The 16,524-nt window shown below is 32.5% G+C and overlaps 1 protein-coding gene across 8 annotated transcripts in view; it reads right to left on the bottom strand.

The window, feature by feature from the left end:
• Positions 1–16,524, bottom strand: part of MLLT3 (MLLT3 super elongation complex subunit) — a 300,025-nt gene that overhangs the window by 88,016 nt on the left and 195,485 nt on the right. For all 8 annotated transcript variants that reach the window (XM_007498060.3, XM_056806668.1, XM_007498061.3 and 5 more), the window contains one exon: positions 5,122–5,727. In XM_007498060.3, the coding sequence (XP_007498122.1) occupies positions 5,122–5,727 (606 nt within the window). The remainder of the gene's footprint in view (positions 1–5,121; positions 5,728–16,524) is intronic.

The raw sequence follows: 16,524 nt of genomic DNA, 5'->3' as shown, positions 1-16,524 counted from the left end.
GGGGAGGGAGGGAGGAAATAAGGTACACACAAAAAAAGGAAGAAGGACTTTGGGGATTTTTTTTAAGAAGCTGCAACTTAGGTGGTTTGCAATAATACTTATTCTATATCATAGCCACCTTCAAACCCCTGAAAAACAAAAGGGGTCATCAAAGGTAAATTTCATTCTCCTCCTCTAGCTATAATACCCAAGAAAATAATGCTAATAAACCCAAACTAAGAAATGATTAAAATCCATAATTCCACAGACTACATTTTCTCAGATTTTATCTTAGTTTTCCGAAAGAGTTATTTAGAACATTTATTCTGCTACCCTCCCTGTTGTAGAAAATTTCAGCAACCATAAAATATGAGAGTAAGAAATAGCATGAGAAAAAGTAAATTCCTCTAATATAAAGAAACAACCCACCAGAACAAGAATACTCCATTTTTATTTCCCTTCTTTATTCTTCACTTCCAGGATATCAAAAATTCTACCTTTAAAATCAAGCATTCTTTAACGTTCTTAAATTCTATTGAAAATAAAAGTTAGAAATATTTCATATTGCTTGCTCTACAAGAAGAAATTTATATTAGAGACTGGGGCAGGAAAGAAGTGTTTGAAGTGATTGATAACAACCTACAATTATAAAATGTGAAGTTTTTACTGATATTCACAGATTTAAAAGACCAACCACATCCATGTGTCATGCTGCATTATGGTATCATAACCTGCTACCAAAGAAGAGATGCTTTCAAGGCTGTCTACATATAGGTTTCACTCTGAAGAGTCTTCTCCTTTGAACAAAATTAAATCTATAAATCTATAATCATATCTATTTGTTGAATATATTAAGCAGTTAAATTTAAAGGAGAAAAGAATACTTTGACATTTAGTCAGATTAACAATAAAGGATAGAAGATGACACCTAACACCTTCATTTCAGGAGAATGATTTCTCTTTGGAGATCTCTCAAATCTTCTTAAACAAGATTATTTCCTATGCATCTTGTTCCTTGTCTGTGAACAATCAGAAGAGTTTGAATAACTGACTATTACAGAGGGTATTTAATTCATGACTATGCTTCAGCAGTCTAAATGGTAATCCATTCACCCAATATAACTTTTTATTACCAAAAAAAAGGTGGGGTAGCTTAAAACTGAAGGAATTTGCATCAGAATTTCCTATTAAGCCTTAAAGATTGGAGGCAGCTGGGTTGCTCGGTGGATTGAGAGCCAGGGTTAGACATGGGAGGTCCTGGGTTCAAAACTGACCTCAGACACTTCCTAGCTGTGTGATCCTGGGCAAGTCACTTAACTCCTATTGCCTAGCCTTTACAGCTCTTCTGCCTTGAAACCAAAACTCAGTACTGTCTAAGATGAAAGTTAAAGATTTTAAAAAAGATCCTTTTGTCAATTATTTTACATATTCTAATATGTAACACATGCATATCATTAAGAAGAGCCACACACCTCCTCAAAACAAAATTCAGGGCAACATGCCATCTACTCTAAATAATTCTTTCCTTGACGTTTTTACGTTCAAAAAAATGTTAAAATCCACATACGCGAAGGATAAATCAACTCATATAATTTGTTTTTAAAAACATTTTTAATGTCTTTAAATTTATGACATTTTAAGAATTCCAAATTAATAAAAACCCATAAGAAAAAGTCCAAGATTTAGAAATTAAAGAAATCTAAATTCCCTCTATATATTTACATTCTTAAATGTGAATGTATGGGTAAACACACACACACATTTTATCATGAAATGATAGGAATAACTACTATATTCTTTATAGTTTTTTAAAATCTCTTGGACTTAATTCTTTTCACCCAAACCTAATTTTAAAGTCTTATAAGGGAGAATGAGTCTCTTAAATAATGCAGAAGTTCAGTTGACCTATAACTTTCTTGCATGTAGATACTTCATAATTCATTAATTCAGAAGCATGCCTTTCCCTACCCAGTTCTCCTTATATGACTCCATTTTATCCAGGATTTCTGCCTTCCATACCTGAAACTGCCTAAAAATAAACATCCCATCAAAGCCCAATCACTCTGCCAAGGTGAATCACAAAAGCTGCCTTGAATAAGTGAATAAAACAAGGACCTTTCCCTTCTCCATGGCTCAAGCTTGTATTTCCTCAGGGCAAGAACTCATTCCAAATAATTTCCATTGCTATGCTATACAGCCCATATTGATGATCTTAGATTTTGAGCTAGAAGAGATTTGGGGGGCCATCATATCCAAACACATAATTTTACAAAGGAGGAAACTGAGACCAAGAGAAATTAATTGACTTGCGCAAGATCATAATAAAATGGCAGATTGTAATCCATAACAAAACTAGATCTAGCCTCCCTGGACTTCAGTTTCCTTTTTTGTAAAATAAAAGGGCTAGAGTATATGATATCAAAATGCCTCATCCAGTTCTAGATTTCTGACATTCTGATTCTAAATTCAATATCACTTATACCATTATCATGCTGTCTCCAATTTATAATACTATACAAATTAATAACCACAAAAAATAAAAGCATTTTGCCAAGAGTCCAAATCACATATTAGAACATTAAAAAACTTATAAATAAATTGTATTCTCATGTTTATAATGACAAAATATGAAAACCCTGGAAGCTCTATTTCTAATCATGAGAAGAATATATTTTAAAAAATTTTTAAATATATATTTTTTAAAATTTAAAAATGATCACTTTATTCCCACTACATTTATATCTCAAATCTACCATTAATCATTTTAATTTTAGCACATATTATATGGAATTACTAATCTGACAAGATTCCATAACATTTTTCAAAGGGCTGTTTTGCCATGCAGAACTATAATTTAATACAAGAAAGATTAACTTTAGAAATAGTATGTCAATTGATCACAAATATATAATCTTGATTGAAATGCTTACCACCTCAGGGAGGGGGGAAGGGAGAGAACTTAGGAGTCAAAATTAAAGCAACTATTTAGTTGTACTTTTTTATTTGATATTGCATCATTTCATCCTTGATTTAGAGATAAAATAATAGCTAGCATTTATAGCATAGGATCTTGCCAGATGTTATATAACTTGATTGCCACAGCAATCCTGTGAGATATGTGCGACTGTTTCTCCATTTCAAAAATGAGAGGGGTTGAGTGACTTATATAGTCACCCTGTTAATGAGTACCTGAGAAAGATTTAAACTCAAGTCTTCCTGAGTTCTTATAACAAGAAACACTATGATCTTAAACTACAGCAAACCACAGACTTACCAAATAAGTAGACTGAAGCTTTAAAATAAAGCTAAATTCTATTTTTTTAATTTAAATGTCATGCATAAGAAATTGACAAACTAACTGACAATATATCTTCATTTGCTTTTTTAACAATATTTATTTAAAAGGAAGGAAGGGTGCTGTGACTTTAAAGGCATTTGTATATATGTTGGGGTTTTTTAGGCTATGAAAAAAATATTAGTGAGATCTACACCTGGCTGAAACAAGAAAAAACAATAAATGGAAATAGGTTTATACAGTAATAACTCAATCTGAAAAAAAGTTATGTATAATAGCACAGGTTGGATAGATCTTTCTGAAATGGAATTCTCTAAGATAATACAGTGGAGAACACCCTGGACTGAGGATTGATTATAGAGATAATAGATTCTAGCTTTGACTATCATTAATTTACTCATGTACCTTTGGCCAAATTACTGAACTCCACAGACTCTCAGTTTATTAATCTGGAGAAATAAACTATAACTAAAGAAACACGTTACTGTTTGGAACCAAATACCATTACTGAACACAGTAACAGAGTAATGGTTGTAGGTTTTTTTTTTTTAAGCTACAAACATATGTGTCCTTGTGGACAAAAACATGAACACTGAAGATTTCATTCAAATATTTTAAAATACAGTTATCACATGAGCATAATGGATAGTATCAATTATTGCATTTGAATTCTATTACTAGCATTCTTATAACCAAGTTATGAGAAGTCACCACCACAATCCTACTTTTATTATCATTTTGGGTAATAATAAGATGCTAAGATCTATCCACATGGGGAGTGTATATGTAGCAATGTCAGACTATACCCCCTCCTTTGTGCCCCTAATGAATAAATTGATACCGTAATTCAATTTAATTAAATTAATAGAGAATTTCTTAATAACTTTGCCCAAAGCTTCTTGTTAGGTCTCAGAAATACAAAAATGAAACTGTCCCATACCTCAAAGAATTTACTATCTACTTAACCAATGCAAAGAGAGAGATTTCCAGGGCACTTGTCATGCATTTATTGTCATTTCAATATCATTGGTCTTCCAGATTAAGTAGCAAATCAAATTGAACCTGCCTGGGACCCTTGAGTTCCAAAAATATTTGGCATTATTAGGTGGTGAGTCCCCTGTTATATCACATGTTCCAGCTAAAGCTTACTAACTGATCAACTGGAAAACCAACTGGAAAACAGAGCCTAATAAACTTTAAATGTCCTTGCAACTCTAAATGTTATAATTCAATTATTCTAAATCCCAAAGACAAAGAGCATTCTACTGTTTCCTTCAGAATTGAGGAGATCTTTAACATCAGGAAATAAATACCCCTAACTCCTACTAATAAGAAAAGAATGCAATTATAAATTAGTGCCCTTCACAAGATAGTTTCTGGAGAGATACAAAAATTGTCTTTGCTTTTTTTATAGCCCTGACAAAAGATCAATGAATTACTTCATCCTGTTCTATCTTTGTCATTTAATCAGGATTAATTTCTTGGACTCTTTTACTTTTTAAAATCAATTCAGTAAAAAACAATAAAAGATAGCAAAGGATTTAAGAATCTCAGGAAAAATAAATGGACTTCAGAGAAGGAAGCTCTGAGTGGATACTAATTTCAATGACTGTTTCAATGATCCATGAGCATGGGAGGACACACGGCTTTCCTTGGACAACATGAATCACACAAACAAGACATATGGAATACTACAGACACACTAGCAACTTCCTTTTCTTGATCGCCTTTCCTTTCCATTCTCTCTGTTTTACTGATATGTGAAGGGTCTCCTCCCCCACCCTCTAGCAAAAATAAAAGCTCAAGTCTGAAAACCAAGGGAAAACAAAAACAAAAACAATACTCACTTCAGATTTGGAGGACATGTTTTCCTCCATGTCAGAGTCATTGGGATCCACAATATCATCAAAGGGGGGTAACGTTGATTTCTTCTTCTCTGATGTATCACCTTCCATTTTTACCTTTCCCATCTTAACATGAGACTTATCTTTTGCAGGTTTTTTCTCAGCAGAACAAGTGAGTATCAGTGGTGGGGCACTAGAAAAACTTTTAAGCAAAGCCTCCGAGCTGCTTTTTTTCCTTTTTTTGGCTGCAAGGTCCTCAGTCTCTGAAACAGGGGGCCTCTTACTGGGGGCCTTTTTGTCTTGCTGCTGCCCACCTGTGATGGTAAGTAAGCTGCTTTCATGTTTTGGCTCTTTTGACATGGGTTTAGGTTCCTTGAAGGCCATCTTAGGAACTATTTTTTCTTCTTTTAGTGGTTTGTTTTCTTTGGGTTTCTTAGAGGATTCTTTGGAAGATTTGTTATGTTCCCTGGAAGGTTCTTTGAAGGCACTTTTATGTTCTCTTGAGTCCTTGGGAGGTTTTTCCTTGTGCTCCTTTGATAACTTGTGAGGTTTTGAGAAACTGTTACCACTGGTGCTGCTGCTATTTGTATGGCTACTCCTATTGGGGTCCTGCAAAAAGAGAAAAGCACAAATCTGTGAGGCTCCTGAAGCTAAGGAGAAAGGCAGAACTACTTCCAGTTTCCTCTGCACATAATGGTTACATTGTGATTTCTCTCAAACTAATCTTGTGAACACCAAGTTCCCACAATATGATAAGTGGGTAGAGAACAGAACAGACTTCAGAAAAAGTGGGATGGAACTGTCTAGCAAGCTAATGAGATAGGAGAAACTAAGCCAGGGTCACTTTCCTAGGAACAACATGTAGTTTTATAAAACCACTCAAAGATCTTGGAATTTAGCACCATAAGAGTCCTTGGAATAGCAACTAGCCTGACCCCTTTCATTTTGCAGGTAAAGAAACTGAGGCTGAGGAGCTTAAATGACTCAGGAAGGAAGCAGGAATGGAATGGAAATGAGGTCCATCGACTTCAAATTCACTCTGCTTCTAAACTAAAAATTAACTTTCAAAATAAAATAACAAAAGCTTTATCTGATACAAAGGTCTGATAAAAGTTGTTTTTTTTTTCCCCCCACAAAAAAAAGAAAGGCTTGTACTTTACAAAATGCTCAAGATAATGAAAGTGTTTTAAGGATTCATCTTAATAATTATAATCCATGTTTATAAAGCATTTTAAAATTGAAGCAAGTCCTGTGAAGTAGGTAGTACAAAGATGTTAGAAGTCCCTTGTGCTCAGGGTCATGTAGTCAATTAATCAGAAGATAGATGGCTGGGATTTGTACCCCTGTTTCCTGGCTCTAGACAGATTTCCAAATTGGATCAGTGAAGTAAGGCAAAATAAAATTGGACTCTAGTATTTTTAACAATTGTGAATGCATATTCACTCCCTTAAAGATTGAGCATGATACAATAAAGGATTTTCTAAATATTACCTATTTTTTATGCTCTTATGAAGATCAAATCAAAGATGACCTTTTCTTTTATGGACCAAAATGTGATTTCATACTTACTTTATGCAGGGACATTTACTTTAGCAATAAAAATCATAAATGAACCAGTCTTAAAACTAGTATATAAAACTGGGTAATCGATACATTAAGTAGAGGAACTGTGCTATACTTACCTTTATCTTCTTAATTGATACCAGAGGAAAATGAAAGGATAAGTTTTGCAACTGGAATTTGCTTCTCCTGCCATGCTTATTATGTTTGATCTTTAATTCACCTTTTCCTGTTTAAGTCCCATGATATATAAACCAAATGTATAAAGCAGTAACCTCAAAAAAAAAGTCTACAGATTCCCAAAAGGGTAAAAAAACCCTCATTAGATCTAAATTCATATTCAACAAATATATTCTGTTATTTTCTTTGAAAAACATTACACTCAACTATTTTATTACAAAGATGACCACCTAGAAAAACTTTGGGTTTTCCCTATCAACAAACTCCACAAGTTTTTAAAAGTGGGAGGTGTGGGGCACCGGTTGGAAGATTGATCAGTTTTCAAAAATGTCAAAGTTAAAAGCTGGAGGTGGGTTTCATATTTCTGAAACTTTATTACTTTTGTAAACTCTCTTAGAGGACATTTCCTGACATGGCAAACAATGCGATGAATAATCCCAAATGTGGTATAAAAATAGTGAACTAAAATTCTATACTCTTAGATTTATTAGTGTTGATGTTCTCAATTCTTGTAATTTGTAAAAAAAATAACTATATCAAAATCCCTAATTTTGGCAGTTCACTCAAAGTTTCCTAAGTACAGTATTAAACATTTTTCTGAACACATATTTGAAAAGTATACACCTGTTATCAGCCCAGAACATTTTTCTAAGAAACAACGAGGAAATTGAGTGGCGTTAACACAGACTTCATGAGGATGCCTTTATTTAAAATATGAAATACCATCCTGAAATGTGTTGCCTTGAGAAGTAGAATAAAATATCTTGTACTACTCATATCTTAATACTATGGCAAGAAAACTATCCCAGAATTAAGCTTTAGATCTTGCCTTACCTGTAGCCTTTTTTTTCCTGGATAATGTTATAATTTGAGATTTTTTTTTCCTATTTAATACCCGAAGACTAATGAGTAATAAGGCTAGAAAGAGAGGCTGGTACAAGACACTAAAATGTTTTGAATGCATAACAGTTTACATTTTATCCTAGAAGCATTAAGGAGTCAGGGAAGCTTTTGAATAAAGGGAATGATAGATAGGGTTAGGTCTTTCATATGGGAATATCAGTTTGGGAATTTCATGGAGGACAAACAAGTGAGAAAAGAACCTAGATACAAGAAGACCAACTAAATTGCTATTTTAGTAGGCCAGGGAAGAGGTAATAAAGGTCAAGACAAGAGTGATAGCTATGAAAAAGGGGCAATGCAAGAAGTTGTGTTAGAAACTGATAAGATGAGACACCTAATTGTATTGGAAGAAGGAGCAGGAAAAAGAGAGAAGATGACTGAGATTTTGAATCTAAATGGCTATTTCATAGTGATCTTTAAATAAAGAGAACTTACGAATCAGGATAGGTTTGAATAAAAAGATAAACAGTTTTGTTTTGGAACTGTTAAATTTGATATATGAACTTGCAATTTCCTCTAGTTAATAAATGAAAGATCACGAATGAATGGACAATTAAAGCATTTTACAATTTGGAAACCACTATACTATTGCTGGAGATACAAACATGCTCTTAAAGTATATATTCTTTCATGGGAGAAGACAATCCACACAGGTTTTAGCTAGAAAGTTATATAGGTTTTTCAGTCTGAGCTAAAAAAGCCTGCAGGCAATACTGTAGCATCTTTAGTGTCATTGCTGCTGATCACTGAATCTGTTTCCTTATACTGAACCATCTGACAGTGCCAAGATCCTATGGCCATAGGGATGCTGACAGCAGGGGATGGGATGGCAGCAAAATCACTGAGATGTAGAGAGAAGGACTATTATTCCTGATGTTCTGGGGCTCAGTGCCCAATGTTAGGAATTTATCAATACTAGATGATGGTGGTGGCAAAGGAAATGATCCCTTTTCTACAATATAATGGGAATCAAGCTCAGGAAAAGAGACTAGGAAAGTCATCTGTCTTTATCTATGGAAGCCAAAGAGATTTTGTTCGAAGGTGTTATGGAGCAAGAACAAAGTACAGAATACTGCAGTAACCCCCATAGTTAAGGGGTAAAAGAGAGCACCAGCTATTGATAAAGATCCCACAAAGGGCACTAAGAAAACATGATCAAACATAAAAAAGGACCAAGAAAACACAGGCACAAAAATGAAGAAAGGAAAAATGATGTTGTCTGAGAAGAGAAGGTGATCAATGTCAAATGCAGAAAAGTCAAAAAAGAAAAAAGGACGTGTATTGAAAAATGGCAACTGCATTTGGCAATTAGAAGACAAATAATTATCAGTTAGATGGAGGAAACTATTATACAATATCCCATTTAAGCATAAAATTTTTGCAATTTATTTGTGTGAGACCAATTATGAGAAATGGAAGATGAAACACACTGGCAAAAAGAGTACATATTACTAAGAATGCAAAAAGCTTAAAACAAAATATTTTAATATAAAAATATATATTTGAAGCAAATTCACTATATTCAATTATAGCATTGGCATTTTCTTTCTTCTATTCATACATTACTGAATGTCAACCCTAGTTTTCAAATTCTAGGATAAAATTAAATTATTTTATTAAACTTCTCTACTAATACCCCTAATCTAATAGTTCTGGAAGAAGATTTTTAGGAAATAAAGAGTAAAGTTTATAAATATTGGCTAAAGTCAAGTTTGTGGTTATTTTTGAATTTCATTTTCCATACTGTCTCTGACCTGTATTACTATTGATAATGAAGGGCTGGTTCAAATTATTTTCTTTCCAGTTGTTACTTCTTCCCATTAGACCTCCTTTCATTTTCAGTTTTTTTCCTAACCTATTTAAACTGGCTTCCTTACATAAATTAGGGTTTTAGCTTCTTTAACACTTTGTTACATAACATATTTGCATATGACCAAACTTGTAGGAGATAGGAGATGCATGAAGAATGCACCAGTGTTGTTTACAAAAGTATTCCCTAAAAGCTATAAGTAATGCCAAGAAATAATGCATGAGAAAAACATAAAAGAAATAGGCATGCTTTCAAAATAGGATTTCTTTCTACACCTTAAGTATATTTTTAAAAAACAAGGTATATAAACAGACTATCTGCCACCAAAGAACTGGAATAACATATAAATTGCAACTTGTCACAGTCCTCCACCCAATGTCCCTCATCAGGAGAAGTAACGATGCTTACACACCTCCAAATAACCTGTATCCCAGCCCAAGGGAATTAGTTATTTCTTGTTCTAACAAGACTTCACTGAAACACACCTCATTACCAGAAGAGTTGAGTCTGCCCATTCCAAACTATATCCAAAATATATACATAACATTTATTTTGCAAATATATAAACATTTTGTAATTATTATTCTTTATGAATGGGTTCTATATGAATGTTTGTTTTCCACAGAATATAAAATATTTGAGGTCAGGTTTTTGTTTTATGTCCCCAATACCACTACCAAGCTTGACACACAATAGGAACTTATTAAATGCTTCTTAAATTGTATCCCTGTGCCAGCCTTGCCACAATTTAGCCATTAATATTTAATCTTGCTAATTTTCTGTATATGAGGAGAGACCTTAAAGTTGTTTTAATTTATATTTTCATTGGTAATTTACATCATTTCTACAAGGTTGTAGATAGTTTGCTTATTTCTCTTGGAAACTTCCTTCAAAATCTAACTACTAGTACTATTGGGGAATGGCTTCACTTGAATATTTTTAATAGACTCCCTCAATATCTTTTTTTCCCACACCCTCACCTTCTGTCTTAGAATGAATACTTGATTTCAAACCAGTAGAGAGCAATAAGGGCTAGACAATTGGGGTTAGGTGACTTGCCCAGTGTCACACAGAAAAGAAGTGTCTGAAGTCACATTCGAAACCAGGACCTACCATCTCTAAGCCTCACCTTCAACAAACTTAGACACCCAGCTGCCCCCCTCCATAGATGTCTTAAATTGAAACTTAACAATGAGGTTTCATGCAAATTTTCCCCTTCTCATTATGATTTTTCAGCATATTTTACCTGAATTCATTTTCTTTTTTTTCTTTTAATTTTTAAATTTTTATTTTTTAAGTATTTTTCCAAGGTTATATGATTCATATTTTCTGCATCCCCTTTTGCCTCCCCCCTCCTGAAGCTGACAAGCAATTCCACTGGGTTATACATGTCTTATTACTCAAAACTTATTTCCATATTATTCATTTTTGTAATCGAGTAATCTTTTAAAGCCCAAACCCCATGGTTTTTCTAATGTGTTTCTATTCCCACAGTTCTTTCTCTGGATGTGGATAGCATTCTTTTTCATAGGCTTTTCGGGATTGTCCTGGATCATTGCATTGCTATTAGTAGCAGAGTCAATCACATTTGATCATTCCACAATGTTTCAGTTACTGTGTACAATGTTCTCCTGGTTCTGCTCATTTCACTCCACATCAGTTCATGGAGGTCTTTTCAGTTTATATAGAAATCAAGCAATTCGATGGATTGATTTTATTCATTCAAAAGCTTTTTAAAATTTATTCCACTGAATTTTCTCATTTTGTCTGTCATGACAAATTATTTTGTTAAAATTTCTCCCTAGTTATCATACTTCTTTTCTCCCCAAAATTCTAGATGTGCTATGACTTTTAATTTTTACATATGCATATACAATGGAATATTATGCCGTATATAATGAGTCATTGGTGTAAACTTAATTTCTTCTAAACTTTTCCCTAGTTTTTCCAATAATTTTGTTAACTAAAGAGTTGCACGCCCTATCTTCTTGAGTTTATTGACTACTGAGCCAAGATGTTCTTTACCTTTTAGTCCTATTACAGCAGAACTAATCCAATTTTTTAAACAACATGAAAGGGTTTTAATGATTACTACTTAATAAAAAGTCTAGAGGTAACATACTGCTTTGGTTATCTTAAAGCTTTCTACAGTCTGGATTCTAGTAACATTTCCAATCTTATTTCACATTATTCTCCTTAACATACTCGACATCCCAGTCAAACCATATAATTACTACACATACATGACATTTAATTCCACAGTTCAATGCCTTTGAACAAATAGTCCTATAATTCTAGAATTCACTCCTTCCTCATCTCTGCACCATGGAATTCCTACAAAGCAAATTAAATATTTTATGCAAAGCTCAATCTTGAACATCAATAACACCCTTTCAACTTCTTTATTAATCATTTAGAGTCAAGACAATTTCAGTGAATAATAATAATAATGGTTCCTTTTTGCATAACTCTTTACTATCTGCCAAATCTTCCTGTTCCTTAACCCCACTCCTTAGGAAATTGTTTTATTCTAACAAATATACATAGTCAACCAGAAGAGATCAACCTATTTGCCATGTCTGAGAATGCATATCTCATTCTGTAACCTCTAGTTTATTGCCTTTCTACCAAGGGATGGAAGGTATGATTCATCCTCAGTCTTTTGTACCTATGATTGATTACAGTTTACTCAGAGTTCTACAAAGCTCATTCTGCATGAATTCATTCAAGTCTCTCTACCTTTCTCTCAAATGTCATATTACTCCTATGATGAAACAAAATTCCACTGCTTCTACATAGCACACAATTTGTTCAGCTATTCCCCAAATAATGGACACTTTTTGTTTGTATTTCTTTATTACAACAAAAGGTTATGTTATAAATATCCTTGCAGATTTTGGTATTTGAAATCATTGAGGTACATTCCTAAAAATAGTATCATTGGATCAAAAGGTATATGGTATAGTAACTTTTAAAAATATAGTTTTTTTTAAATATAAATATAGCTATTTTTAAATAAAAATATAGTTATTTTTCAGAATGGTTGCTCCAACTGACACATACATCAATAGGGTAATAGTGTCCTTCCCCATCTCTTCCAATAATTCTATTTTCCACTTTTTATCATCTTTATTAATATTAGTAGAAGGTATAACCAGTTATTTTAACCTGAATAGCAAACTTTAATAAGGAAGTGGCTCAGGGTCTACCTCTACATAAAACCTATCCTGATCTCCCAGTTATTGGAACATTCTTCCTTTAGAAATGATTTTTATTGCTTTTGATCTATTTTTATCTGCATTTTAGTTATGTTTCCCACCATGCCTTTAGAACATAGGGTCCTTAGTGGCAAGAAATATCTTTGCATATTTACTAGTCAGCACAGAACCTTATCTATAAGTTCTTAAAAAATGTATGATGAATTAATATGGACTTTTATAATTCTACAAAGATTCCCCTTAGTAGTTTTATTGATATAGTGCTAAACCCATTAACTAAATCAAACAATATTATCCATTTTATTATATTTGTCTGGACTAATCTTGGGTAAATTATAACTCTCCTTATTTTTATTTTTAGAAAGTTTTATAGCTGCATTTATATGTCCTAAATTAATCTCAGAAGGTTAACTTCTAGGCATTTTATGCATTTTTTAGTAATTTTAAATGGAATTTGTTTCCTCATAGTTTTTCTTTATACTAAATAGAAATATTTATGATTTTGTGGATTTATTAAAGCTATTAATCATCATTTAATTTTTCACTAATTCTTTGTTTTATAAATCATGTTCTTTGAAAAGAAAGATAACTTTCTTTTCATTTGTGAAGGTTTTTTTTTAATACTTTAGTGTCTCCTTTTTATTGCTTTAGCTATCATTTCTTTAACTCTAACAACTGTTTTTTGGTGAAGTGAATAATCAAAATAAAGAACAGTAGAGAGGGGGCACCTAAGCAGCTCGATGGATAGAAAGCCAGGTGTGGAGCTGGGTTCAAATATAACCTCAGACACTTCCTAGTTCTGGGACTCTGCGCAAGTGACTTAATCTGAATTGTCTAGCCCTTCTCAATCCCCTACCCTGGAACTAGTATTTGTACCAATTCTAAAGAAGAAGGTAAGGGTTGTTTTTTTGTTTTTTTTTAAGAATATATTTTTAAAAGATTAAAAGAGGAATCCTTTATACTTGCTTTTACTAGGAAAGCTTCCAGTATTTGTTGATTGATTACTAATAATGTTAATTTTTGATTTCTAGATACATACTTTCAATTATATTAAAAGAGGGTATTCTTGTACTTAAAAGTTTAGAGTTTAAAAGTATAGCAATAATGTATTTTTAAAAGGAATTTTCTATGTATTAACATGATAATGTGTTTTAGCCTGTTTTTATAATTATCTTAATAATCTTCTGAGAAGCAATATGGGAAAGCAGACAGAGGGCTTGATCTGGTTGGAAAGATCTATGTTCATTCAATACCAATCTCTGAGCTAAACTTGCTATGTGACCCTCAAAAAGCCACTTAACCCTGAAAGATGCCAAGAAGCTTTTAAAGACTATATATGATGCAGTAAAGTTGCTTATTGGTAAAGGGATACTTCTAAACAGGAAGATGAAATTGTTCCCCAATATTGATCCCGACTTGCATCTCTGGTATGCATCATAGTGACTTAAATTTGGGATGTACTCCCATGGTTTCTTTACACAAAAATTAGTTACAACTTTTTGAATCAATTTTCATTAGAAAAATTGACCTATGGTTCTCTTGATTGGCTTTATTACAGGTTTGGTATCAGAACCATATTTCTAACATCACAGGAGTTTGGTAGAGTTTCTTCTTTCTCTTCTGGGGCCAGGGATCACCTTTATGGCACCAAAATTCTGTACCCTTTACATGTGATAGAATTCAAATTCCAAGTGTCTCTGAAAACCCAAATGTTCCCTCAGATTTGGTAGTTTTAATCAATTTATTTTTTCTGAGATTGAGTGAAGACCTCTTTCATGAATTGATCATTTATTTCTATTTTTAACATTCATTTCCTTTTAATTCTCAACCTTGTTGGTATAAAGATGGATCTAGAAGTTTATGATATTATTTCACATATGATTGCTTGAAAAGAGAAGCTTTTCACTCTTTAGCTTTTCCCCTCTAAAATAATAGTATATTAGTATTAAAATTTAATTAATATTAATTATTAATATTAATTACTAATAATTAAATGAATGAATGACATTTATGTAAAATGAAATTTATAAAATATAAAATATGTGATATAAAATATAAAATATGTGATATAAAATTAATAAATATTAAATGCTATTAAATAATTAATATAAAATTAATTAAAAAATAAAAAATCCACTGAAGCAAAAACTGTGTCATTACTAGTTAATGGAATGGTGAGGGAAAATATAGACTGACCAAAAGATACTTATATTTGCAACTATATCTTGCTCCAAGAAGGTGAAAATGATATAGTGAGTTAAAGAGATTAGATAATTGACCAATTTTGATATTTGATTTTCTATTTAATTCTCCTAAGTGAATCTTTAGTCAATCAATAAAAACAATACCTAGTATTTATACTAAAATTTAAGGTTTACAAAGTACTTCATATATTTATATCATTTGATTTTCCTAACAATCCTGTGAGTTAACTGCTATTACAAGCCTCACTTTACATTTTATCTCCTGGAGAAACTGGATGGAGAAACTGAGGCAGACAAGAGGTTCAGCATCTTGCCCAAGATTACACTGATACTAAGTATCTGATGCCAGATTTGTACTGTGGTTTTCCTGATTCCAAGTCTAATGTTCAATCTGCTATGCCACCTAGCTCCTATTAAATATTAAACCATGAGCATTAAATCAATGCAGTCCATTCGTTAATATTATAGATTTCTTATCATCATCATTAACATATTGAAAAAAGAAAATATTTGCCCTTCTAATTCATCATTTATTCTCACAGATTTGATCCTCTGGGCTATAATGATCAATTTTGAGAACTAAATGAATTGTTGAATTATGAAACTACGTTGAATTTAAAAAAAGATTAGATAAGAAGATGAGATTAATTCAAGATGATAATAATGATGTCGATTGATATTTATTTAGCATCTGAAGGTTTCTAGACTGCTTTCCATAGACTACTTTTCTCATTATTCCAAATTATATATCTGTCAGAAAATCTACAGGTATCATTATCTCCATTATATAGAGAAGGAATCTGGGAAAGTGACAATGTCACGAAGTTATTGCTAAATTTAGGGGCAATATTTGAACTCAGATGCAACTGACTTCAACCCTAGCTCTCTATCCACAATGTATTTTTAATAAACTAGGGTAGAACTTATTTTTTTTAGAGTGAATTTCTATTCAGATCCAGTAGAGGGAGCATAAAACATTGCAGTAACAGAGTTTCATGTTCTAAAAAAAAAAGAAGCCCCTTCCCCAAACAATGTTTCTGAGATGATTAAATATGAATGAAGTGACTTTTAGAAGATCAGACATTCATAGTTTGGTAGACCTACAACTTATCAGAAACTCAAAGGCCAGCAAGTCCAACACCTTAATTTTACAGAGAAGGAAACTGAAAAGGAAGTTAAGTGACTTGCTCAAGGTCTCATAGTAATCAGCACAGGCAGGATTTTAAGCCAACTTCTTTGACAACAGAGTCAAGGTGTGTTCCATTGAACCATACTGCATCATTGTGGTAAATAAGTATTTCCTAATTAAAATATCAAATTAGGAGAAAATAGTGATCAGTGTCAGCAAAGTTTTTACTCTGCCCTTTAACATATTTGACTTTTTTTAACAGAGCTATGTGAGAGATTTGATTTATCACCCATCATCTAGGCAAGACAACTCACCTCTCACTTGAAAGGAATCTCTATTGTAACACACTCAACAAGAGATCATCTAAGCCTTTGCTTAGAGAATTGCAATAAGGAGGGACCT

This window comes from Monodelphis domestica, chromosome 7 (assembly GCF_027887165.1).
Source record: "Monodelphis domestica isolate mMonDom1 chromosome 7, mMonDom1.pri, whole genome shotgun sequence".
Lineage (NCBI taxonomy): Eukaryota > Metazoa > Chordata > Mammalia > Didelphimorphia > Didelphidae > Monodelphis > Monodelphis domestica.
The sequence above is the reverse complement of the archived record's forward strand: the minus strand, read 5'-3'. Positions and strand labels throughout refer to the sequence as shown.